Source organism: Equus quagga, chromosome 14 (genome assembly GCF_021613505.1).
Source record: "Equus quagga isolate Etosha38 chromosome 14, UCLA_HA_Equagga_1.0, whole genome shotgun sequence".
Classification (NCBI taxonomy): Eukaryota; Metazoa; Chordata; class Mammalia; order Perissodactyla; family Equidae; genus Equus; species Equus quagga.
The window spans coordinates 66,486,568-66,509,626 of record NC_060280.1 but is presented as its reverse complement, the minus strand read 5'-3'; the positions used below and the strand labels follow the sequence as shown (position 1 = coordinate 66,509,626).

General features: G+C 40.1%; 1 protein-coding gene across 4 annotated transcripts in view; it reads left to right on the top strand.

Annotated features, from left to right (window-relative positions):
• Window positions 1–2,368: 2,368 nt before the first annotated feature.
• DDX6 (DEAD-box helicase 6) overlaps window positions 2,369–23,059 on the top strand; it is a 36,015-nt gene continuing 15,324 nt past the window's right edge. For 2 of the 4 annotated variants that reach the window (XM_046685086.1, XM_046685087.1), the window contains exons 1-9: window positions 3,183–3,312; window positions 5,776–6,249; window positions 9,571–9,634; window positions 10,819–10,923; window positions 18,518–18,647; window positions 19,833–19,979; window positions 21,112–21,206; window positions 22,328–22,450; window positions 22,901–23,029. In XM_046685086.1, coding sequence (XP_046541042.1) covers window positions 6,050–6,249; window positions 9,571–9,634; window positions 10,819–10,923; window positions 18,518–18,647; window positions 19,833–19,979; window positions 21,112–21,206; window positions 22,328–22,450; window positions 22,901–23,029 — 993 coding nt within the window. In that variant the 5' untranslated portion in view covers window positions 3,183–3,312; window positions 5,776–6,049. Of the gene's footprint in view, window positions 2,518–2,968; window positions 3,072–3,182; window positions 3,313–5,775; window positions 6,250–9,570; window positions 9,635–10,818; window positions 10,924–18,517; window positions 18,648–19,832; window positions 19,980–21,111; window positions 21,207–22,327; window positions 22,451–22,900; window positions 23,030–23,059 lie in introns of those variants that run through there. The other 2 variants (XM_046685089.1, XM_046685088.1) reach the window with 2 other exon arrangements.

Sequence of the window (23,059 nt, the reverse complement as noted above, 5' to 3'; positions counted from 1 at the left end):
TAGTCGCATCCCATTCTTCCAAAAAAAAAAAAAGGAATCCTGTTGTGTTTTAAACAGACATTGAAAACCTCAATTCTATTTGTGAATCATTTTCTTTTTAAAATATGTTTCCTACAGACAGATTCTCTAGGAGCCAGCCTAACACTTTCGCTAACAGCTTCATAGTTCAAAACACAAAAAGTAGGGTGGGGGGAAATGAGTGACTAAAAACAAAATGAAAATGACCAATACCTCTTGGGAAGCATTTTGCCACAATTAGTAGGTGACCTCATTGGGGACAGCACACCCGCCAGAAACCATATTTACCACAGATCACCCAAACTATTATATTCAGTATTAACTAAAAGGTCAAAGGATTGGATTTATGTAATATTTTTAAAACATACAAGTTACAAATATAAGAATACTGTGTACATTATCAAATAATTCATCTGTATTCCTGAAGTGTCATATTTTCTACGATTTTTTTTTTGAGACGATTAGCCCTGAGTAACATCTGCTGCCAATCCTTCTGTTTTTGCCAAGGAAGACTGGCCCTAAGCTAACATCCGTGCCCATCTTCCTCTACTTTTTATATGTGGGACGCCTACCACAGCATGGCTTGCCAAGCGATGCCATGTCCACACCCAGGATCCCAACCAGGAAACCCTGGGCCACCAAAGCGGAACGTGCACACTTAACCGCTGTGCCACCAGGCTGGGCCCTCTATGATTCTTGTTAATTTGCATGAACTATGGAGAAAAAATGTATTGAGATATTTGGATTAGACCTATCAAATACTAAAATTGATCCCAGAAGAAAATATCCAAGGGTTTATAGCTTGATTCTATACCATCCATACTTCTCGCCAGAAATCTGAAAATAAGATGTAAGAATATCTGACTATCTTATAAGAACTTCATGCAGAAACTGTAAAAGTTTTACCCCTGGCAGGATTCCTAGGAGAATGGGCAGCTATTTCATATTTTACTTTAGGTTGCCTCTTCACTTCTGTTTGTCATGACCTCAATCAGGCCCCTTTGGAAAGTAACAGAATATTTGTGAATGCAAAGCCCTTTTCTTTGCCTGCTCTCATTTCTTGAGAGGTCTAGAAGAGACTCTACCAGGCAGTGGCCTGTTTTAAATCCTTAGGCTTCTCTCCCTCCCACTCACTTCTTGCCCTCCTCCCCTTCACATTCCTGCTACTTAGAAAGACAGTGAGGCAAATAAGGCCTCACACTTTTAACGTTTTAATAAGGAACCTCTTAGCCATCCTCTCTCTAGGATGGGCACAAGGTGCAGGGTTACTCCCTTACAGCAGTGGGTGTTTTAAAATCTCGGTGGGAGATGACATGTTACAAATTTAGAACTTAAAAAGTTGTAAGAACAGCCTTTCCACACTCTTCTGCCACCTTTCCATTGACCGTGCCAAAATAAAGAAAGATCATCAAATGAGAACAGGCTACTTATTCAGAGCTTGCTACAGCAAGGAGGCCGGGCAGCTAGACTTAGTTTGGTAGAGACTCACGAGCACGCAATGAAAAAACGGGAAGGCTCCAGGTACGCTCTGATTGGACACTAGTGGCACGGGGAAGCAGGAGGCGGGCTGACCAGAAGCGGGGCATGTCGTACGATTGGTTTGGGGGGCAGATTTGGCTCTCTCTGATTGGTCCCGAGTTGGAAGCAGGGGCAGAATTAGGGAAGCTGGCAGTCAGTGACCAAGTCCTGCCCGCTCTGGGCCGATCACTGCAGAGGCTGTTGTTTGCCTTCTCGCGCTGGCTGCTGCAGAGGTTGTGGGTCGGGGTTCTGTTGTCACCTATGGTCTGGTCATTGTCCTGTATATTGTCTCTCGGCGGGGGGAAGACCCAGGTTTTCATTTTACCTTGACCTAGCTAGCTTTCTAGCTTCAAGTTTTTGTTTTACCTGGAACAAGACAGCATTCCTGTTATTTCTGTTAAGGATAAACGGAGACGTTATGAAAATATGAAAAGTATTTATGGGAACAAATACATAAATATCTTTCTAGAGGGGTCAGAGAGGAAAGAGTCACCCTCGGCCTTCAGCTTCCCCATTTCTTTAAAGAACTCCGTTTCCATTATAACTGACTCTTCAGCAGCTTTCCCTTCCTTTGGGGGAGCCCCGGCCTCCCCCGCCCCCTCTCTCTCTGGGGCCGGCCCAGTGGGCCGGGAGAGGAAGGCGGCTGCCCTGGTCCCCCGTCTCCTCCCCCGGCGCGCCCTCCACCGCCCAGCGCGCCCCCTCCCCCGCGGCCCGGTCCTCCCCGTCGGCCCCCCCCCCCGGCACGCCCTCTCGCCGCGCCCCCCCTCCCGGCGTGCTCTCCGGGGGCCTCCCCGCCGCACCCCCGCCCCGGCGTGCCCTCCGCTCCGGGCCGGCCTCCCTTCCGGCCTCCACACCCGGGCGCCCGCCGGTGCCTCCCGGCCTCTAGTTCCGCGCGCTCTTGGGCAGAGGCGCGCCCCTAAGGGGCTCGGACGCGGCCCGCTCGGCCCTGCAGCAGCCTCCTGGGCCCGCCGGCGATGGCAGGTCAGCTCTCCCATCCCCACGCCGCTGCCCGGGAGGCCGTTCTCGGAACGCCTCCCTGGTCCGCAATGAGTAGATCCTCCTCTGGTCACGACCCCCAGCGGCCGCTGTGAGGGCCGAAGACCGGGCGGACTCTTCCGAGCTACCATGCCCCAGTCGTGTCTCCTCAGCTGTGGCAAAGCAGCCTCCTTTCCCTCAGGAAGGGACTCGTATGTCCCCTCCAACTATGCCCAGCGCGGGCACCCGCGGGGCCCCGGTCGCAGGGAGAGCACGGCCCTCCATTTTCCCCTTAGGGCGCCTCCCCGGCCCGGCTCGCTCCTGCCGCGAAGCCTGACACGCCGTGACGCCGCGGCGGGCGCTGCAGCGGCGGCTGGGCTCTCGCCATCTTGCGAGGAGGCGGGGCCGCCGCCGCCGCCATGCGGGGAGGCTGGGAGAGACGGCGAGGGGGAGAGACGGCGAGGGGGAGGGGGCGGCGGGCCGGGGCGGGGGAGCGGAGCCGAGTCAGCTCAGCCCAGGCGGCGACTTCGGCGGCGCCATGAGAGCGGGCAGCGGCGGAGGTAGGGCCGGCCGGCCCGGGGAGCCGGCGGGCGCGGGCTGCGCAGCCCAGCGGCCCCGAGCGGGGCGGGGGCGGGGGCGGGCGGAGGCAGAGGCTAGAGGCCGGGCGGGGGCGGGCGGAGGTTTCCGAGGAGGAAGGAGCCGCCGCCATTTTGGGAGCTTCGAGTCAACAATAAAGGACCGAGAGTGCCGAGCGGGAGTGGCCTCGGTGGCAGGACTCGGACCCGAGCCGCGGGCAGTGGGGTGAGGCGGTGGGGTCGAGGTCGGCGGCGTGCGGGAAGCCCCCCGGCCGGCGCGGGGGGCGCTCGGAGGCGGAGGCCTGAGGCCTGGCCGGGCCTGGGGAGGAAGGCCGGCGGGCGGCCGCTGTTGGGCAGGGGCTCTGAGCAGGAGATACGGAATGTCGCGGCGGCGGGCTCGGGATAAGGAGCGGGCACAGTACTTGGAGGAGCTTTGTAGAGGATGAGAGAATGTGGGACCACAGGGGCTTCGGGGGATGGTGGAGGTTATAGGGTACCAGGCGGCCCTATAGGGGGCGGCAGGGACATGCAGTATCGCAGGGCTCGGTTTAGAAGAGGACGGGCAGCTGCTTCATCGGAGTAAGGCCTTGTATGTAGGTCGATAACAAGAGGTATTAGGGAGCCCCCAGCCGTGGCGGAAAGGAGGGCCTTTCTGAGTAAAGGGTTTCTCTTTGGGGCCTTGTAGGGGGGAGTCCCTATTGTTTCCTGTTCGCGGAGCTGGTTCCCTGCTCTTGTGGCGCAGATTCGATTGCAGGGCCTCAACCCTTTTGTGTTTATGGTCACAGGGGGCTGACTTGAAGTGTGCGTTTTGGGGGGCAGGGGGGAGTAAGAAATGACTGCCTTAGAATTACGGGGTTCAAATAATTGGCTTGTTCCTTTCCCTTATCGCTTCCTCCGTTTTCTCTAACACGGTCCCCTTTTTCAAAATAAAACAGTCACTCCAACTTGCAGACCGGGCTTAGAGAAACTGCGCTGCATTTGCAAACAAAAGCTCTTGTTGGAGATGGCGATACTGTTTTGGGTGTGAAACTGTCAGTTGCTAACTACAATCTGGGAAGTGCTGTAATTAACTCCGCAAGGGGCTCCTCCCAACTAGTCTACGTTTTGTTCGTATTTTTGAAAATCTAAATTGCAAATCTAAATTGGGAAGGGGTAGGAGGAATATTTCCTTGTCTGAGACAAAGCTGCAGTGCAGATTTCAGTTTAATAAAGAGAGGAGCAGTTATCACAGTCACATTTTGGATCTAGGGAGATGTGAAGTCCTACGTGCATGATGGACTGTAATAATGTTTAATCTTTAGAGGTTGCCCTGTTCATCCTCTTAGTGCTTTGCTAACAGCTACATGATATTGTTGATCATAATATAAACCTGTCAATACAGGAAACCATTTACTGCCTTGAACTGAAATTAGGTGGTTGTAACCACGGTCTGCTTAAGAAGTCAGTCACATTCTGGGAGACTTCCAAATATACAGCTTTGTGTATGTGATCATTAGGATTTACTTGTGAGCGACTTTTTTTCAATTTTTAAACAGAGGAAGTCATAAGGAGTATTTTAGAAAAATGTTTAGTGTTTGAGAAGCCTTGGCATATGGCAAAAATAACACTAATTAGTAAGCTAGTGTATTTTTTGGTAAGAAATGTAAAGTAGTTTAAAAAAACAAACCCAACAGAGTAGGCCTTTGTTAATTAAATTTTCATTTATTACATTTTAAAATAAGAATTCGATTTTAGGAATAATTAAAAATGGAGGAGGTTGACCAGCTCTTTTTTTAATACAATTATTAGTACTCTGGCTTTCTTGGAAAGCTTGATTAGAGTTACTAGTGTTTTTAGCCTTTCACAGATTTCTTAACACAATAATTTTCTTTTCGTGTTCTTATAATTTTTTTTAAATAATGCTATTTTAAGTTAGGATATACCTTTTGAAAAGTGTTATATTGAAATGTAGCTAATAGATTTTTAGTGTTTACATTTTATTAAGGTAGCTAAAGATTTTCTTGGCTGTTTCTTAAGCAAAGCATTTTGACATATAGACATAATCTATGTCCCTTGCTTGATACAGGTGTTGTTTTAAAGGACAAAAACTTAAGGGAAAAAAGAATGCATTTTTCTTCATAAAGTTTAATTTTCGTAGTTGAAATACATAGGGCACAATTTTTTTTTTTTTCCTGAAAGCATAAAGTTAAGTCAAGAGCTCACTTAGGTCTTCCAGGATTCTCAGCTGCTGTCAGAAATAGGAAAAAAAAATTAATTGTCTTGCCTTGTTCGTATGTAGATTTACATAAATTAATTGTGTGATGCTTCGTTGAGTTGTAGTACAATTAAGTGTAATGAATCATTGACTTTTAGAGGTGGCAGGGGCTTTCAGGAATCATCAGGGAGGAAACTGAAGGGACAAGATTGTCATTTGACAACTAATGCTAATTTAATCACGTACCTTTCTACCTAATCTCTGGGTTGCTTCGAGCTGACAATTTAAAATGTTTGAGATTGGTCTCAGTGTGGGTTTGGTTTTTGAGGCGGTTCATCTTGTGTCTCTTAGGCTGGCTAGTGATTTGGTCCAAGTGCAGATGTATTCTTAATTCTTTAAAAGAGGAGCGTTCTAAAGGAGTTTTTAAAAAGCAAACAAAACTTGTGTTTTTTTAACTTTCCTGTATTTGCTAATTTAACTTTTTCTTTGTTTCAGATTGAAGTGAGTGAATTCAAATATATAACTCAACCTTCTTAGAGGGCTTTCTAAAAAATAAAAAGTTGATTTGGTGCATGAGAGCAAGTTACTGCTGCTTACCGTTCAGAGACTTACAGGTGCTTGCCTGCATTGCAATAAAGGACTCATATACTGAGCAAGACTTATATTTATCTCTTCGTTTTGGAGAGCCTAATAAACTGTTATTACAGTTTCTCTACTGACTTTCAAAAGTTTTAAAGTTTGAAAGAGACATCTTTACAATTAATACAGCATGAGCACGGCCAGAACAGAGAACCCTGTTATAATGGGTCTGTCCAGTCAAAATGGTCAGCTGAGGGGCCCTGTGAAGCCCAGCGGTGGCCCTGGAGGAGGGGGCACACAGACACAGCAACAGATGAACCAGCTGAAAAACACCAACACAATCAATAATGGCACTCAGCAGCAAGCACAGAGTATGACCACCACTATTAAGTAAGTGATAGAATAAATACTGAACACACTTGGGGCACCAAAGAGATTTCCTTTTGTTACTTTGTTGTTGACTACTTTGTCTACCTTAATTTAACCATTTTTGATCGCAAATAGAGGACAGATGACTTTGTTTTATGGCTGGTAGATATTTGCAATAGAATAATGTATTTCTGTCATAATTCAGGTTTATTAAGTCATAAACATAGGCACAGATGATATACATTAATTTGTATAGATTTTTTTCTTTTTCTTTTTTTTTCTTTCTTTTTTTTTTGAGGAAGATTAGCTCTGAGCTAACATCTGCTGCCAGTCCTCCTGTTTTTGCTCAGGAAGACTGGCGCTGAGCAAACATCCATGCCCATTCATCTTCCTCTGCATTATATGTGGGATGCCTGCCACAGCATGGCTTGCCATGCCATGACATGCCCGCACCTGGGGTCTGAACTGGTGAACCCCAGGCCGCCGAAGCAGAATGTGCGCACTTCACCGCTGCACCACCGGGCTGGCCCCCAAGATTATTTTTTATAAACATTTTGGGCTTTCATAATTAACTCAGATTCATCTTGGTTTTGCCATTATGGCTTTTCCCTTGATGGTATAACTGCACCATACCCTAGTTGAAATAGCAGTTAAAGGCAATTTCAAGTTTTAAGACTTACCTAGTCTTCTGAAGTTCAAAAATACTCACAGAAAATTATGCATAACTTTTTTTTAGTTTAGGATCTTTGTTTGCTTTTCTAGTTTTTAAAAAAATATGCTTTCTCCTTTTACACCTACAGACATAGAAATTAACAAGCAGTTATATATCTTGGGGAACTCAGGATTTTGAACTCTTGGAAGCACACATCTCTGAATAGTCCCAAGCCCCTTTGCCAACTCTAAAAACTCATCTTACTGCAGAATATATATTTTTTTAAATCTGAAAGTTGGTAGGCTACTTGTCATCTTTAAGTGTACACTTGAAATTTTTTGAATTATAACTATCACTGTAAAGAGTCAGTTAATAGAAAATTTACATTTAAGACTCTTGACCCCATTTGAGGTTTGACTTTGTTGTTAAGAATCTAACCGTATAGGTTGATTTAAGCTCTAGAAGTCTTCATAAGATGATGAAACTGGTTCCCTGAACGTAAGTGCGTGTTTTGTTACAACCGAGATCTCTTCCATGCTTAAGAAGCACTTCCTAAAGAAAAATAGCCCTTATAGTGAAGGGGAGCACTTATGTGGTGATGGACAAGAAATAATGTACAACTGACATCTCACATCGATGTATACTATTGTGAACTCAATAGAAGGAAGAAAAAAATAGCTCTTACAGCTACCAGGATATCATATAGATGATTGTTGCTATGTGGTTCACTAGTTACCTGTAAGAATTTTTTTTTTTTTTTTTTAGATTTTTAAATTTTTCCTTTGTCTCTCCGAAGCCCCTCAGTACATAGTTGTATATTTTAGTTATGGTTCCTGCTAGTTGTGGCCTGTGGGACACTGCCTCAGCATGGCTTGATGAGTGGTTGCTAGGTCCAGGATCTGAACCAGCAAAACCCTGGGCCACTGAAGTGGAGCGCACGAAGCCAACCACTCGGCCACAGGGCCAGCCTCCTACTTATTTAAGAATTCATTTCCCACAGAATTGGTTTGGTCACTGGGAAAATTGGCATTAATACATATTGTTACTTTTAAGGTGAATGCTTTAATTAGTATAGAAATTAAGAATATTTTCTAAATTGTAGTTCATCTTGACAAACTAATAGGCTAGCAAAATTTAGGTTATTTTTAATCCTTAAGGATAGAAACATAAAGCCGTGTTATTTCATTATGAGTACTTTCCACTTAAATTCTGATTTGAGGCAGCAGTGGATTTTGCTTTGTCTTTTTTGCTTTTCCTAGGATTAATGGTTTCTTTTCAATTTTGTGGGTTCTTTAAATCTGTTTAAGTGTCCTCTCTCCCATGAGGGCTTCCAGATCCCATCAGCTGTCTCAGAACTCTTCTAATACTTATCTCTGTTACTTTATTTCTCATTTTAAATAGTGCTTTTAACCTAAGGTTATAAATTCCTTGTGGGCAGATTTTGCATTGTATCTTCTGCATTTTTCTTCATTGTTTATTGAATTTGACAATGTGGGAAGCTGGCCTACTAGGATGTTCAGTTGACATTTTTGCTCAGAAACTTTGTGTGGTATAGGCTGAGGTGAAAGGCTTTAGTACTCTTGGAATTGGTAGCAAATAGCTGTGTTAGAGTATCTTGGATTATGTGGGAGCTAGCTATAAGTAAAATAAGTGCTCATCTTTCTAAATCAAGACTTTTGAGATGTTTTGGGGACTCTGATTACGTAAGAGTCACTATAATGAAATCAGTGAAAACTTTTATTTCTTTTGAAGACAGCACAATTGAAAGCATTGTCTGCTTTATTGACAGTATTTTTTCTATTAGGTACTTTGGGTATTATTTGAGGGTTTTACCTCGTCAAAAAGAAATTTTTCTATTATATATATTTTTTCTTTCGTAATTTGAAGCATCCCCCGTAAAAAAAGATTGAGAGAGATGTTCATTAAAAGCAAGTATTGAGTTCTCTTTTGCCGGGCGCTGTGCTGAGTGCTTTATATAAATTATTTGATAAAATTCTTAAGCCATTTTATGTATGAGAATGGAGGCTTAGAAAAGTAACTACTGCAAGGTCACAGAACTAGTAAGTGTAGAGTCAGGTCTTGAACTCAGGTCTGAAACTTGAGAGTCCTTGGTTTTAACTAGTCACCAGAAGTTACAGACTCAGATGCCTACAGGAGACTGTGCCAAATGAGAGGGTGCTTGCCCTATTTAAAGGGGTCAGCTGCTTGATTTTAAACTCCGGTTATTAAGCTCTATCAAACTGTTGCCATGCGGAAACTTGGAACCAATGTGGCTAAAGCTTCCAGTTTTTTAAGAAAAGCCAGAATCTGGACTTTTACATGAAATCTATTAATTTTTAGATGCTGGCAGCTAATTTAAATTAAAACACACATATAATCTCCATAGGTCAAACAAAACATCCAGTTGTGGTAACAGTCGCAAATATACTACACTCCTTCTCTTAAGAGGATGGATGCCTTATTACCTTCTATTCTTGATTTGCTTTTACCCTCCTTAGATTGTTCTTTGTAAGAAGAGCAGTTTTTCTCAAGTTATTTGTTTCTATTAACTATATTCTTAAGTAAATGGCAGTAGACTAAATTTACTGTACTTTTTAGAACTTAATTATAATTGAGATGAATCATCTTTGTATTATTAGAATAGTAATGCTGTTAGTTCTGATGCTTCAATTTTACTGTGTTCTCTCTAGACCTGGTGATGACTGGAAAAAGACTTTAAAACTCCCTCCAAAGGATCTAAGAATCAAAACTTCGGTAAGTTGGTTGTAAAATTCAAGTAGAAAAATGATGTGGAAACTGTAAAAGTGGAATAGTTACTTAATAATAACAATAGGCATCATGTGTTTACTCTTACGTAAGTTGAAATTGTGAATTTGATGATTCACCAAATTCATGTGATGAATTGCCAAAAATTACCACTATGTGGAGGATTTATGTTAATAGTAGCATAATGTATGTCTGTATGTTAAATATTGTATTTATAGATATATATAGCTTACCTAGTTTATGGAATACTTTTGTAGTTTTCAAGGCATAGTCTCAAAATTCTCTTTTGCACACAGCAACACAGTAAGATTCAAGCTCAGTATTAGCCCTATTTTGTGCATGAGAAAATGGAAGTCGAGAGGTTAGTTCTCTTAGCCCAGTTTCTCAACCAGGGGTGATTTTTGTCCCCTAGTGGATATTTAGCGATAGCTAGAGACATTTTTGGTTATCAAACCTAGGGGGATGCTACAAGACAGCCCCTTACACAAAGAATTTTCTGGGGCCGGCCCAGTGGCACAGCGGTTAAGTGCGCACGTTCTGCTTCTCGGCGGTCCCAGGGTTTACCAGTTCGGATTCCCAGTGCGGAGATGGCACCACTTGGCAAGCCATGCTGTGGTAGGCATCCCACATATAAAGTGAGGAAGATGGGCATGGGTGTTCACTCAGGGCAGTCTTCCTCAGCAAAAACAGGAGGATTGGCAGCAGATGTTAGCTCAGGGCTAATCTTCCTCAAAAAAAAAAGGAAAAGATTTTTCTGACCCAATTGTCAGTAGTGCTGAGCTTGAGAAACCCTGGTTTAGACTAGGATATTTGTAGGCAATGAGTGGTGGAGCTAGTATTTAACTTCACTTCTTGTGATTTGCAGTTCATAGCATGATACTTATACAGAAGTAACAGTATTCCACCAGTCCTTAGAAGAAAATGACCACAGCATGTTCTTTCCCCAAAACATAGTTTTCAAATGGCTTGTGTGTCCTAAAAAGATAGTGGTTATTCTTCAGGAATAGTTGAAATATGGGTCAAGACAGAGAACTAATCTGCATATATTTATATTTTAAATGGGGTAGATAAAGTATTAGTCTCTCAAACAAACTTTCTTAAGCATACTAACTACCAAAGGAACTCAGTTGTACTTGTTATTCTTTTGTTATTTGTTTTTTTTGTTTGAGTAGGATGTGACCTCCACAAAAGGAAATGAGTTTGAAGATTACTGTTTGAAACGGGAGTTACTGATGGGAATTTTTGAAATGGGCTGGGAAAAGCCATCTCCTATTCAGGTATGTTTCCTCTTTTTATCACATTTAATGTTATGAGTTAAGCATTACATACTTTTCTTTTTGTTCTGTGGGCATGATACAACAAACCAACATTTCTCTCGTGTATGTACACACAAATATATGCATACACTTTCTGAACCTTTTAAGGGTAAGTTACAAAATCATGGCTCATCACTTCTAAATAGTTGAGTGTGTATTTCCTAAGAATAGGAATATTCTCTTGTATAACCATAGTACAGTTATCTTCAATTTAATGTTAATACAATGTTTCTGTCTCATCTATCGTTTGTATTCTAATTTTTAGTTGACCCCAAAGTGTCCTTTATAGCATTTTTTTTTCTCTTCTGTCTAAGATCCGTCCTAGGATCAGTATTACATATTGTTGTTATGTCTCTTTAACCTCTTTTAATCGTGAGCATTTCCCTTGTCCTTTTTTTGTCTTTTATGACATTGACATTAAAAAGAGCCTCCCTTTTTAATAGGACATTCCTCATTTGGGGTTTGTCTCGTTTCCACGTGATTAGATTCAGGTTATGTGTTCTTAATCACAATACTGTGGAAGTCATGTTATGGCCTCCTCAGGGTATCACGTTTGGAGATATATACAGTGTCCATCTATTCCTCATTGGTGATTTTAATTTTGAGTACCCTGTCAAAATGGTGTGCTTTTTCTACAGCATAATTACTGCTTTTTCCCCCCCGTCCCTTAAACTAATAGGCAGTCTGTGGGGAGCACTTTAAGACCATGCAAATACCCTACTTTTCATCAAAATTTCCCGTCTCAGCATCCACTGATGATTCTTGCATGATCGCGTCTTTACTCTCATGGATTATGAGTTTCCAGCTCTAGCACTCCTTCCATATTTGCCCTGTAAAGAGCCTTTCCTTATGCTACTCATTTTGTCTTTATATATTATCCTTTTGGACTCATGATTCCTTTTTTTCCCCAGTCATATTTTTGTGCTCATATTGTCCTGGATTTGGCCAGTATGAGCTCCTTCAAGCTGGTTCCTGTGTGTTTGTAATGTGCTTCTTTCATTTTTTTTTCTAATAGACTATTTTTTAGAGCAGTTTTTAGGTTCATAGCAATGGAATGGAAGTTACAGAAACTTCTCATAAACCCCTGCCCCCCCCATACATAGCCTCCCCCATTATCAGCATCTCCCACAAGAGTGATAACATTTCTTGCAACTGATGAACCTACATTGATACGTTATCACCCAAAGTCCATAGTTTACATTAGAGTTCACTCTTGGTATTGTACATTCTGTGGGTTTGAACAAATGTTTAATGACATGTATTCACCATTACAGTATCATACAGAATGGTTTTACTGCCTTAAAAATCCTCTGTGCTCCACCTGTTTACCCTTCCCCACTCCCTTCATTTTTCTTAATCACTTCCTTTTTGGTATATCATGATGCCAAGCTAATCTGTACCTATCCTGCCCCAGCCTTGGAAGCAGCCATTTCTCCAAGGAGCCCTGATTCCAATTTGTGGGGAGCAGTAATGGAGACCAAGATCTGAGCACTAGGTGCACTCTGCTCCTTGGCCCTTTCAGTGGAAAGAGCAAGGAAATAGATGTATGTATACACATCTACACACATACATACATGTAGACATAAACAAGTAGTATACATACACAAATTTGATAAACCTGTTTGTTGTCTTCGCGTGAGTTGAAACTGTTGAGTCCAAGCTGTACTAAGGACAAACCGTGGCATTGAACACTTTTTCATTGAGAAAACGTTTTGAGTGACCCAGAAAGTGTTAGTGTTAGACACTGGGGATGTTGTGATGAACAAGACAGAGTTCCTGTCCTCACAGTCTGGTGGCAGACAGCTGATTGTACAGATAATTTCAGTGTAAGTTTCTAGTTGAAATTGCACATCTGTGTAATCATTAGGAGAAGCTGGAACAACCTGAAAGAAGTGATCCATGTTCCAAGCAGAGAACACTGGGATAGTGATAGCCTCTGGGTGAGAGTGTGCCTTTGTGGACAAACTGAAAGAAATTTATTATGGCTGGAGAAAGTATCAAGATAAGGTTATTCGTTATCATATAAGCAATTTGAGTGCAGATGTTAAAAGTACTTAGGAATCTACTTTTCTACAGTTTTGTTTTGTTTTGAGAAAGATTAGCCCTGAGCTAACATCCGCTGCCAATCTTCCTCTCTTTGCTGAGGAAGACTGGCCCTGAGCCGAACATCCATGCCTACCTTCCTCTACTTTATATGTGGGATGCTGCCTCAGCATGGTCTGATAACCAGTGGGTAGGTCCACACCCGGGATCCGAACCTGTGAACCCCAGGCTGGCGAAGCGGAACATACAAACCTAACTGCTGTGCCACTGGGCTGGCCCCTCTACTTTTCTATAATGTAGTCATGTTAATCCATTTTATCTACAGAAATGAACAATGTTATGAGAGCTCTTCTACTGTAGGGACCATATCGTTCAACTTTCTGTCTCCAGTACTTAACAAGGTGTATGGCAGGAATTAGGCCTTCAGATGTTCAGTTGTTTTAGACTGCTTTGATGAAATTATGGTTAACATATGTCTGTAGGTGAACTTGGTCTAGAGAAGTGTTACAAGAGCACTAGCTTTGCAGTCAGACTGCCCAGGTTGAATCCCAGCTCCATTCTTTTCTAAGTTGATTATTTGAGATAGCCCTCTAAGCCTTGGTTTCCTGACCTATAAAATTGATAGAATAGTATAACCATAGGGTTGTTGTGAAGATTAAGTGAGATAATTCATGTTGATATGCTTAGTACAGTGCCTAGTACATGTTAAATGCTCAGTAAATATTATAGGTTATTGTTCCCTATAGTAGTTTTATCAAAAAAAGGAGATTGGTTCATTAGCTGACTTTAATTCTTTTTTTTTTAAAGATTGGCACCTGAGCTAACAACTGTGGCCAATCTTTTTAAATTTTTTTCTGCTTTTTCTCCCCAAATCTCCTCAGTACATAGTTGTATATTTTAGTTGTGGGTCCAGCAGACTTTAATTCTTAATGCACCGTTATTGGCTCCTGTTTCCCACCTTTGTATTAAAATTTAAAATTGACTTTGTTATTTGCACTCTCGGTATTGATATAGTATATAGCCAATTAACTCTCCAGCCACTTAGCCAGGCTGACATCTAGCTTTTTCTGTAAAGTAGAAATAATAACTCATCTCCCTCACAGGGTTTTTATTGTAAGGATCAAATGTAATATATAACAAAATATGTTTGAAATGGCAAAGCACTGTATGAATATGTATTATTAGATACCTAAGACCACCATTCACATTGCCTTTTTCTTCACTGTTATTTTGTCTCAGAATCTGTGGAAAACACAAGATAATGTTTCTTGAAATCATTCAATGTAACCATAAATGTTAGGATTTTAGAACCAAAAAAGAAATTTAGAAATTCTGTAGTAAAATCTGACCTCATGACTGTTGGCCTTCTGTTCATTTTGTTCTTGTCTGCCTTCTCTCCTTACTTGTCCCCCCTCCCCCCACCAATATAGCTATTGTCTTCTATAGTACTTAGTTTTACAGTTTTATCCAGGCATTTTTTTCCCAAATAGAAAAGCCTTCTTGATCAGATAGGTGTCGTCTGCGTTTGAATCTTTTTTAAGAGATGGAACTTAGTTGCAGTTTGGCCATAATGAGGCACTTGAAATCATATCCTCTCACAAGAAGATTTTACACTCACAGGCTGGAACCAGATATACTGTAGATTGCTCCTACACATCTACCTTTGGTGCAGCCATCTGTGACTCTAGTTCTAGGTCTGAATGATGTGCCCAGGAGTGTAACTGTGCTGTTCTAAAGGCATAGATAGCTTTATAGGAACACAGACTTCTTTGGAGGGCTTAAGAACCTACTGTTTTGTTCTGCTTAACATTGGGAAACCTTATATTAATTTTGAGATGAGAGGTGACAGCTCTTCCTTCCAGACCCCTGGGCACAGCTTTTGAAGATTTTTTAGATAAGAAAGTGATGAAATGCTAGTAGTTCATTATTGAGGGAAATATGGACGTTCCTTAACCATTAGCAATAAAATTTCATGTCAGGTCGAGAATCTCAAATTATTTTGAGAAATTATTTTGTCAACCGGATCTAATAAGGATTAATAGTTCATTATTTATAGTAGAAATTACAGCTTTCTTAATTCTTTTGTAAACCATTCCTCCTACTATGGATTTATTATGGCTAAAAGAATTGTTTCCTAAAGTGTCAAAAAAGTCTTTAAATGCATTTCCCCATTGGTTACTAAGGTAAAATTGGGGTGTGTTCCATAAGTTAGTTATTTTTGAAATTACTGTCTTCCATCTCCTTTTTTCAGGTAGCAGTAGATATCTGTGACAGCCATTGCTACCTCCTCCATGGTACCATTTTTTTCCCCCTGAAATTAAGGTTCTGAAGCCCAGCTGGCTCTGGGAACTAAGAAGCTGCTCCTCTAAAAGCAGTTAGCTGGGCAGTTTTGAGCTTTTTTAGGTAACCACGCTTTTGTAAAATGCTTCTCAATACTAGGAAATTGCAAAGTATACCATTCTGTGGTTGTAGGCAACAGAAATGAACTTCGGCTAACTTAAGCAAAAGGAAATTTATTGAAAGAATATCAGTAGTTCACACGATTAAGAAGTCTGGAGAAATACAGTTGGAATTGGCCAAGATCTGAGGCAGCTCTGAAGGGCTTAGGAAGCTATACATTGTTATAGCTTGTTATATGCACTACAACAATTTAAGTTCTTAGAAAGGAGCATTCAGCTGCTCTGGTTTCAGTCAATGTCTGCCATTTGACCAAGGAGGTTGGCTAGACTATCTATTGGCGTGACAGAGATGTAATTCCTCAGAAGAAAGTTAGGGTGCTCCTAAGAAAGGGAAATGGGTATTAGGGTAACCAAAACACAACAAATACATATTGGATCAGTCCCCAGCCCTACAGTGGAACATGGACTTGGAGACCTGAGGCGGCAGAATCAGACCTAAGGTTGTGGGATTGTTTGTTGTTTTTTTTTTCTTTTGGTAGCTTTATCAAGATATAAATCACATGTTACACAATTCACACATTTAAAGTGTACAATTTAATGGTTTTAATATATTCACAGTTGTGCAACCATTACTTCAGTCAATTCTAGAACATTTTTGTCACCCCAGAAAGAAACTCCTTGAGCAGTCACCCTTCATTTTCCTTTAGTTCTAAGCAGCCACTAATCTGCTTTCTGTCTCTATGGATTTTTCTATTCTGGACATTTATGACTGGGTTCTTTGACTTAGCATGTTTTTAGAGTTCATTCATGGGATAGCATGTATCAGTACTTCATTCCTTTTTATTGCTGAATAATGTTGCGTTGTACGACCACAGCACATGTGGTTTATCCATTCATCATTTGGTAGGGTTGTTTCCACTGTTAGCTATTATGAGTAAGTCCACTATCAACATTCATGTGCAAATTTTTGTGTGGAGATATTTTCATTTCTCTTGGGTACATATCTGGGAGTAGAATTGCTGGTTTATATGGTAACTCTGTTTAACCTTTTGCCCGACCGTTTTCCAAAGTGGCTGTACATCCCCACTAGCAGTTTATGAGGGTTCTGATTTTTTCGTATCCTGGGCTACATGTTGTTATTTGCAGACCTAACTTCAAATCCTGGTTCTAGCATTTCTTGCTTTTGTGCCCTTGGGCAAAACAGTTAATCTCTGAGGATCCATTTTGTCAGTTGTAAAACGAAAAGTATCTAACTTGGAAGGGTATAAATGATGTATATAAGTACCTATCATAGTGCCCAGCACACAGTAAGTTTTTAAAGAATTTTTGACTTCCTTCCTCCTTTCTCTTCTCCCTGGCAGCCCCCCATGATTTCCTCTTGGATTTCAAAGCTGTCTGAGCCTGACTTGAATTCCCTTGCTTCATATTAACTAATCTTCCTAGGAAACAGTAGTCAGAGACTGTGGATGTACTGAATCCCCTGACTGCCATAATGACCACCATGTGCGGCAAAATGTATTTCACTGCATGTTAACTTACAGACTGACTTACTTTCATTAAAGCCTTATCCTTAAACAGTTTCTGTAGAGCATAAGCTGTATCAAAGAGAGCAGAGGAATAGAAGTCAATTGCTTTAATCTAAGTTGAACTCAAAATAGGAATTAGGATACCCCCAATCTAATTCTACCCTGCCTCACTTCATTCAAGAGTTTTATACGTTTAAAGGATGTGGCTCAGAAAGTCATTGGGAAACCCTTGGAGACCACCTAGCCTTTTTTCTGCCATAGAACTGAGTAGTGTGCCAGTAGCCTGTTTAAAAACCGTAGAAGAGAATGAACCCATGGGAATAATGGGCTAACACTTGACTCAAAGTAGGAGGGAAGAGATTAAAACCAAAGGGTCAAAGCTAAAGTTTTCTTCTTTGACCTGCTTTACCATAATAAACAGACTGTTTAATGCTGGCTGTAGGAACAAGATAACAGTAATGTCCCTGGACCATTTTCACAGTTGTTCTGGCAGCTATGTTGGTTATCCTGACCGTGTGGAACCCACCTGACCCCTGTGATTGGGGTTCTGGATAGAATGAGTGCTGTGGTGAGAAATGGGAGTCATGATGCTTATGACTTAGATAGTTCTGCAATAACAGACTGAAAGTGCTAGAAATCATTTCTTTTGATTGTTAGCTGAGGCATAGAAAGAACTATTACAGTGATTATGAATCTTCTAATTTATTTTCCTAATTTTTTGGTTTTAGAAATTTAAAATTTTTAGTTTTAGAAATAGAAATAGAAATGTTCTATTTCCTGCCTGTTTATACCTGTCCTGCTGTTTTAATTTCTCTCTGTATATGTGTAATTGTTGGGAATCCTTTGCTATTGTCTAGGAAATTTGTCCTAAGTTAATAGGAAATGTTATATTCTGCAAAACACTCATGATGAAGTAAACTAAATATGAAAACAAGTCGTCACCCTAGGTTGATGTGACCATGGATTGAGATAACTGGAATAGAATCGAACCTCCAGTTGATCATGTTTCAGGATACAGATATTGAAGTTTATGTAATGTAATGAATAAATCTCAATTAGGACCCGAGGTTAAACATTTATAGTCTATTCCTGTTTTGTGTAAGGGTAAATTGTCCAAGCTATAATTTTTCATTGTGCTCAAATTGGCCTCCTGATCTCAAAATAGCATATATAGTCTTTGTATTGTTTGTGCCATTTTGTCTCCAATTTTTAATTGTGAAATGTCCTTTGCTTTTTTCTCTATATAATCAAGTACCATTTATGTGTCAGGCCAAGTTCCTCCTCTTTCTTTGTTGTTGATGCTCAGCTTCCTTAGACATACACACTCACATAGACCTTTTTTTATTATATTGGGATACAATTTAATATGTAGTCTGTAAGCAGTTCTGGTAAATATTGGTTGATAATGATGGTGGTGTTGACTGGTCTTGCTCATTTACTTGATCTCTACTTATTCTCGTAAAATGCAAATGTAAGACACTTTAAAGCAATACCAAAGAGGTATATACCTTCACTATATGTTAGGGAAGAGTTGGCTTACATCCTGTTTTTATTCACAAATAATTTGCATTGTCTTGTCTCTTTTAGGAGGAGAGCATTCCCATTGCTTTATCTGGTAGGGATATTTTAGCTAGAGCAAAAAATGGAACAGGCAAGAGCGGTGCCTACCTCATTCCCTTACTTGAACGGCTAGACCTAAAGAAGGACAATATACAAGGTTAGTTGTTTGTTTAAACTAAAAATGGCAGTTTAAACTTGGAGCTATGTGGAAGACATTACCATCTTTTTTGTCAGAATTTACATAGTTTGGAATTAGTATTTACTATTTCTTTTCACACCTTTTGGCCTGGTTGTCTTTTTTTTTTTTAAGATTTTATTTTTCCTTTTTCTCCCCAAAGCCCCCCAGTACATAGTTGTGTATTTTCAGTTGTGGGTCCTTCTAGTTGTGGCATGTGGGATGCTGCCTCAGCATGGCTTGATGAGCAGTGCCATGTCCACGCCCATGATCCAAACCGGCGAAGCCCTGGGCCGCTGAAGCAGAGCATGTGAACTTAAGCAGTTGGCCACGGGGCTAGCCCCTGGCCTGGTTGTCTTGTAAAAATGGTTCCTAACTTTTTAAAGAGATTGCTAGTTGTCAAAGTACTTTTACATATTACACAGTTTTGACAATGTTCCAGTGGAATTGGCAAAATAAGTATTATTGCCCTAGAGATAGGAAAGCTAAGATTGTGAGAAGTTAAATTATCTGATGTTGCTACTTACAAACTGTGGAACTGAATTGTTTCTTGTGGCTTATGTGTCTGCAAAGTTCCTTGTAGAAACATGAAGTTTTTGTCTTTAAAGCCTTATGGTTTGGGGATTTTTAAGAGCTTAGGCAGTAGGGAAGAAACAAGTTTCCATAGTTGTACCCAGAGTAAGTTAACAGAGTTAAGTTTTCACCTCTAAAGCTTTTTCTTCAATTTTCAGCTTTCTTGGTCTATAAATATTTCTCCCGTCTTCCCTTTACCTGCTTTTACCTGATATAAATGGAACCTGGGCAGCAGGAGTTTCCAATTTGGGTGTTTAGCGAATCTCTTACTGAAAAACTAAGTTGATCTTTGAGCTTAATGGTTGCCAACTCAAAGAACCCTTTTAAGATTTGTAACTAAGAAGAGTACAAGATTTATATAGCAGTGTTGCTGGGGAAAGTCTAAATCTGGAACACTTATAATAGGTTCTCTCTCTCTCTTTTTTTTTTTTAAGGAGATTTACTCATTTGACTTTTCAGAATCAGGCCTATTGTGATTCAAATTTTAATATGGCTGAGTATCTAGATTGCAAGGAGCAGTATTTGTGTAGCTTCTTAAACTCTTAAAATAAGTGTCCTTTTTTTCTCTTTTCTCTGTTGCTTGATGTTTTCCAGCAATGGTGATTGTTCCTACTAGAGAACTTGCTCTACAGGTCAGTCAAATTTGCATCCAGGTCAGCAAACACATGGGAGGGGCCAAAGTGATGGCAACCACAGGAGGAACCAATTTACGGGATGACATAATGAGGCTTGATGACACAGGTAGGAAATGATTGCTGTAAGGTGGTCTGCTTCTCTGAGTGCAATTCCACACACAGCTGTTTCCTTTCAGTAATACATTAAAAATTATTTTTAAGAATTAATAAGGAACAGAAACATTGCAGTCGAAAAATGAATAAAGGAGATGACCATTTCAGTTGAGAAAAAAGACAAATTGATAGTAATTAAAAGGATATTCTACCTTACTGGGTTTTTTTTTTTAATGTGAGTAAAAATAGCAAATTGATATTGTGCCTATCTGATTGGCAAAGCTAAAAAATATTAGTAAGCAATAATGTGAGTTTGTGGAGAAAGAAATAGACTGTCTTGCAACATGGTAGTGTAAATTGATACAGTCTCTATGGTGGGTAATTTGGCATTATATTTCAAAATTATAAATGTATATTTTCAAGAATCTTTCCTGAAGAAATAATAGGGCAAATGCAAGGTTGTTTACTACAGTGTGGTTTGTAGTATTGAAAAATTGAAACAACCCAAATGTCAGAGGAGATTGGCTAAATACATTGGGGTATAGTCTGATGTACCTGCACACAGCTATTAAAGAGTGAAGCTGATCTGTGTTCATTTGCTTGAAGAATTCTCCATGATACGTTATTGAGTGAAAAAAGATAAAACAGCAAGAATGAGATCCTTATATATAAAATTATGCATAGAATTTTAGTCAGAATTTTATATATGATTGCCATTCAGTTTATTTAATTACTATATTCTTTATACTGCACAGTTATTTAAAATGATTATCTCATTTGATCCTTTTAACAGTCTTCTAAAGACTGTTGCTCTAGATTAGAGGCAAACTACTGTATCAGAAGCCTGGTATACCTTTTATTATTCATTGGAGATTGTCTTAAGATAAAAGTATGCCCCTTATTTGGAGCGGGTGATTTGGGAAGCTGTGACCCACTCTGGGTAGAGGTGAAACAAACAAGTATTCTCTCGCCAACCTAAGATGAAATGGAAATCCATATCCTAAAACACATTCTTGCCTCTCTGTGTAGTATTCCTTCCTCTACAACGTTTCTAATAGTATATATATGATGATATGATAAAACTGTACTATATCCTTGTTGCCCAAGCTAAAATTAATGAGAATATGTTTTCTAATCTTATGTAGTGCACGTGGTGATAGCTACCCCTGGGAGAATCCTGGATCTTATCAAGAAAGGAGTAGCAAAAGTTGATCATGTCCAGATGATAGTATTGGATGAGGTAATGTCTCTTCATTGGAAAGAAACTATTCTGTGCTTTGTTTATAACTGCCAGTGAATGAAACAAAAGCTCTTTTGTGCTTATTACCTTCTAATAAATGCATGACTCTTGTCAGTTCGAAATAATTTGCTTATAAAACATGTTTTGTCCTTTAAAGGCAGTAGATGATAGGCATTTATAGAAGTAGTTCAGCCTTATGTCTTGTACTTAGGGATGCTGGTAGTTTAGGTTTTATTTTTCTTTTTCAAGAAGAGGAGTTGTTGAATAACCTCAAAGCCAGTTTTATTCTAAGTCTTTCCATTCAGTGATATGTCTTAAAAAGCATGTGATGTCCCTAACCTCTGATTTAGCATATATGACTTTGTATCGTTTGGTTTTTCGTTCTGTTATGTATGTTAGCTCACCAGGTTATAAGTGCTTTTTAAGAACTTACTCGTCTCTGTATCCTTGAGATCTAGCAGTGTTTTATGCACTTTATACTTTTTAAACGCTTTACACACTTTCATATTTGGTCTGTGTTTTAGATAACTGGATCAGGTCGATCATGGTCTAATTCAGATCAGGTTTTTATCTTTGAGTAATGAAAGACAACATTTATTAGTCACTATGTGTTAGCACTATGTGCTTTACGTATTCTTTCATTTAATTTTTACAACAACCCTATAAGGTAGGTATCCTGTAAAGTGCTTACTACAGTAAGTAGACATCCTGATTTTAAAATTGTGGAAACTGAAGTATTCAGTGGTTAAGTAACTTCCCAACATAGCTAATAAATGAAGGAGACAAGCTTTGAACCCAGGTAATTTGACTGTGCGGTCTGTACCTCTAAGCACTATACCATACTGCCTCTAATGCAAATCACATTAAAATTCTCTTATGGGAAGAAGGATTATATCTGTCTAGGATTTTTTTTTCCCCTAAAAGATGGATATTATAGACATTTCCCCTTCTGAGTCGCTGGGCATGTGTCATGGTGCCATTGGACTATGCATTGTTGTAGAGAACTTACTGTCTACAACCAGGAGCATTTCATGAATGCTCTTATTGGATGATGCCTTATTAATCAGAGACCTTAGACATTACTTCATTGTTTTTAAAATTGTCTTCTCTTTGTACTGCAGGCAGATAAGTTGCTGTCACAGGATTTTGTGCAGATAATGGAGGATATTATTCTCACGCTACCTAAAAACAGACAGATTTTATTATATTCTGCTACTTTCCCTCTTAGTGTACAGAAGTTCATGGTGAGTAAAATCTGTACTTGGAAGCGGTGCTGTCCTGTTGCCCTTGAGCATACCTTTATCCATAACTACGTCTTATTTCCAGTCTGTACTTTATGCTGATTATTTCAGGTTTTTGGCTTTTTTTAAAGAATACAGTAGTAATTTGATGAATTCTTCGTTGTTCACTTAGCTTTTGGTGTCAGGCTGACATAGCCATTGATGCTAGGTAAATCTATTATAAAATAATCATATATACAAAGTACAAAATAGTAATTTAGCTATATAGCTAAATGTTAGATATCTCCCATTTTATGTTAATTTATTTCTTCTGTGACAGATTATGTATACTTGTTTTTGAAGCGAACTATATCCCTTAAAGCAAGAGTTTATCAGACAAATATATAGGATATATTTTGAGTTTAAGAGCCACCCTCTGCTTTCGTTTAAGTGTAAGACTCTTCTTTTTTTCAGAATTCCCATTTGCAGAAACCTTATGAGATTAACCTGATGGAGGAACTAACTTTGAAGGGAGTAACCCAGTACTACGCATATGTAACTGAGCGCCAGAAAGTACACTGCCTCAACACACTTTTCTCCAGGGTAAGTAACAGGCTTCAGCTGCTGAATATT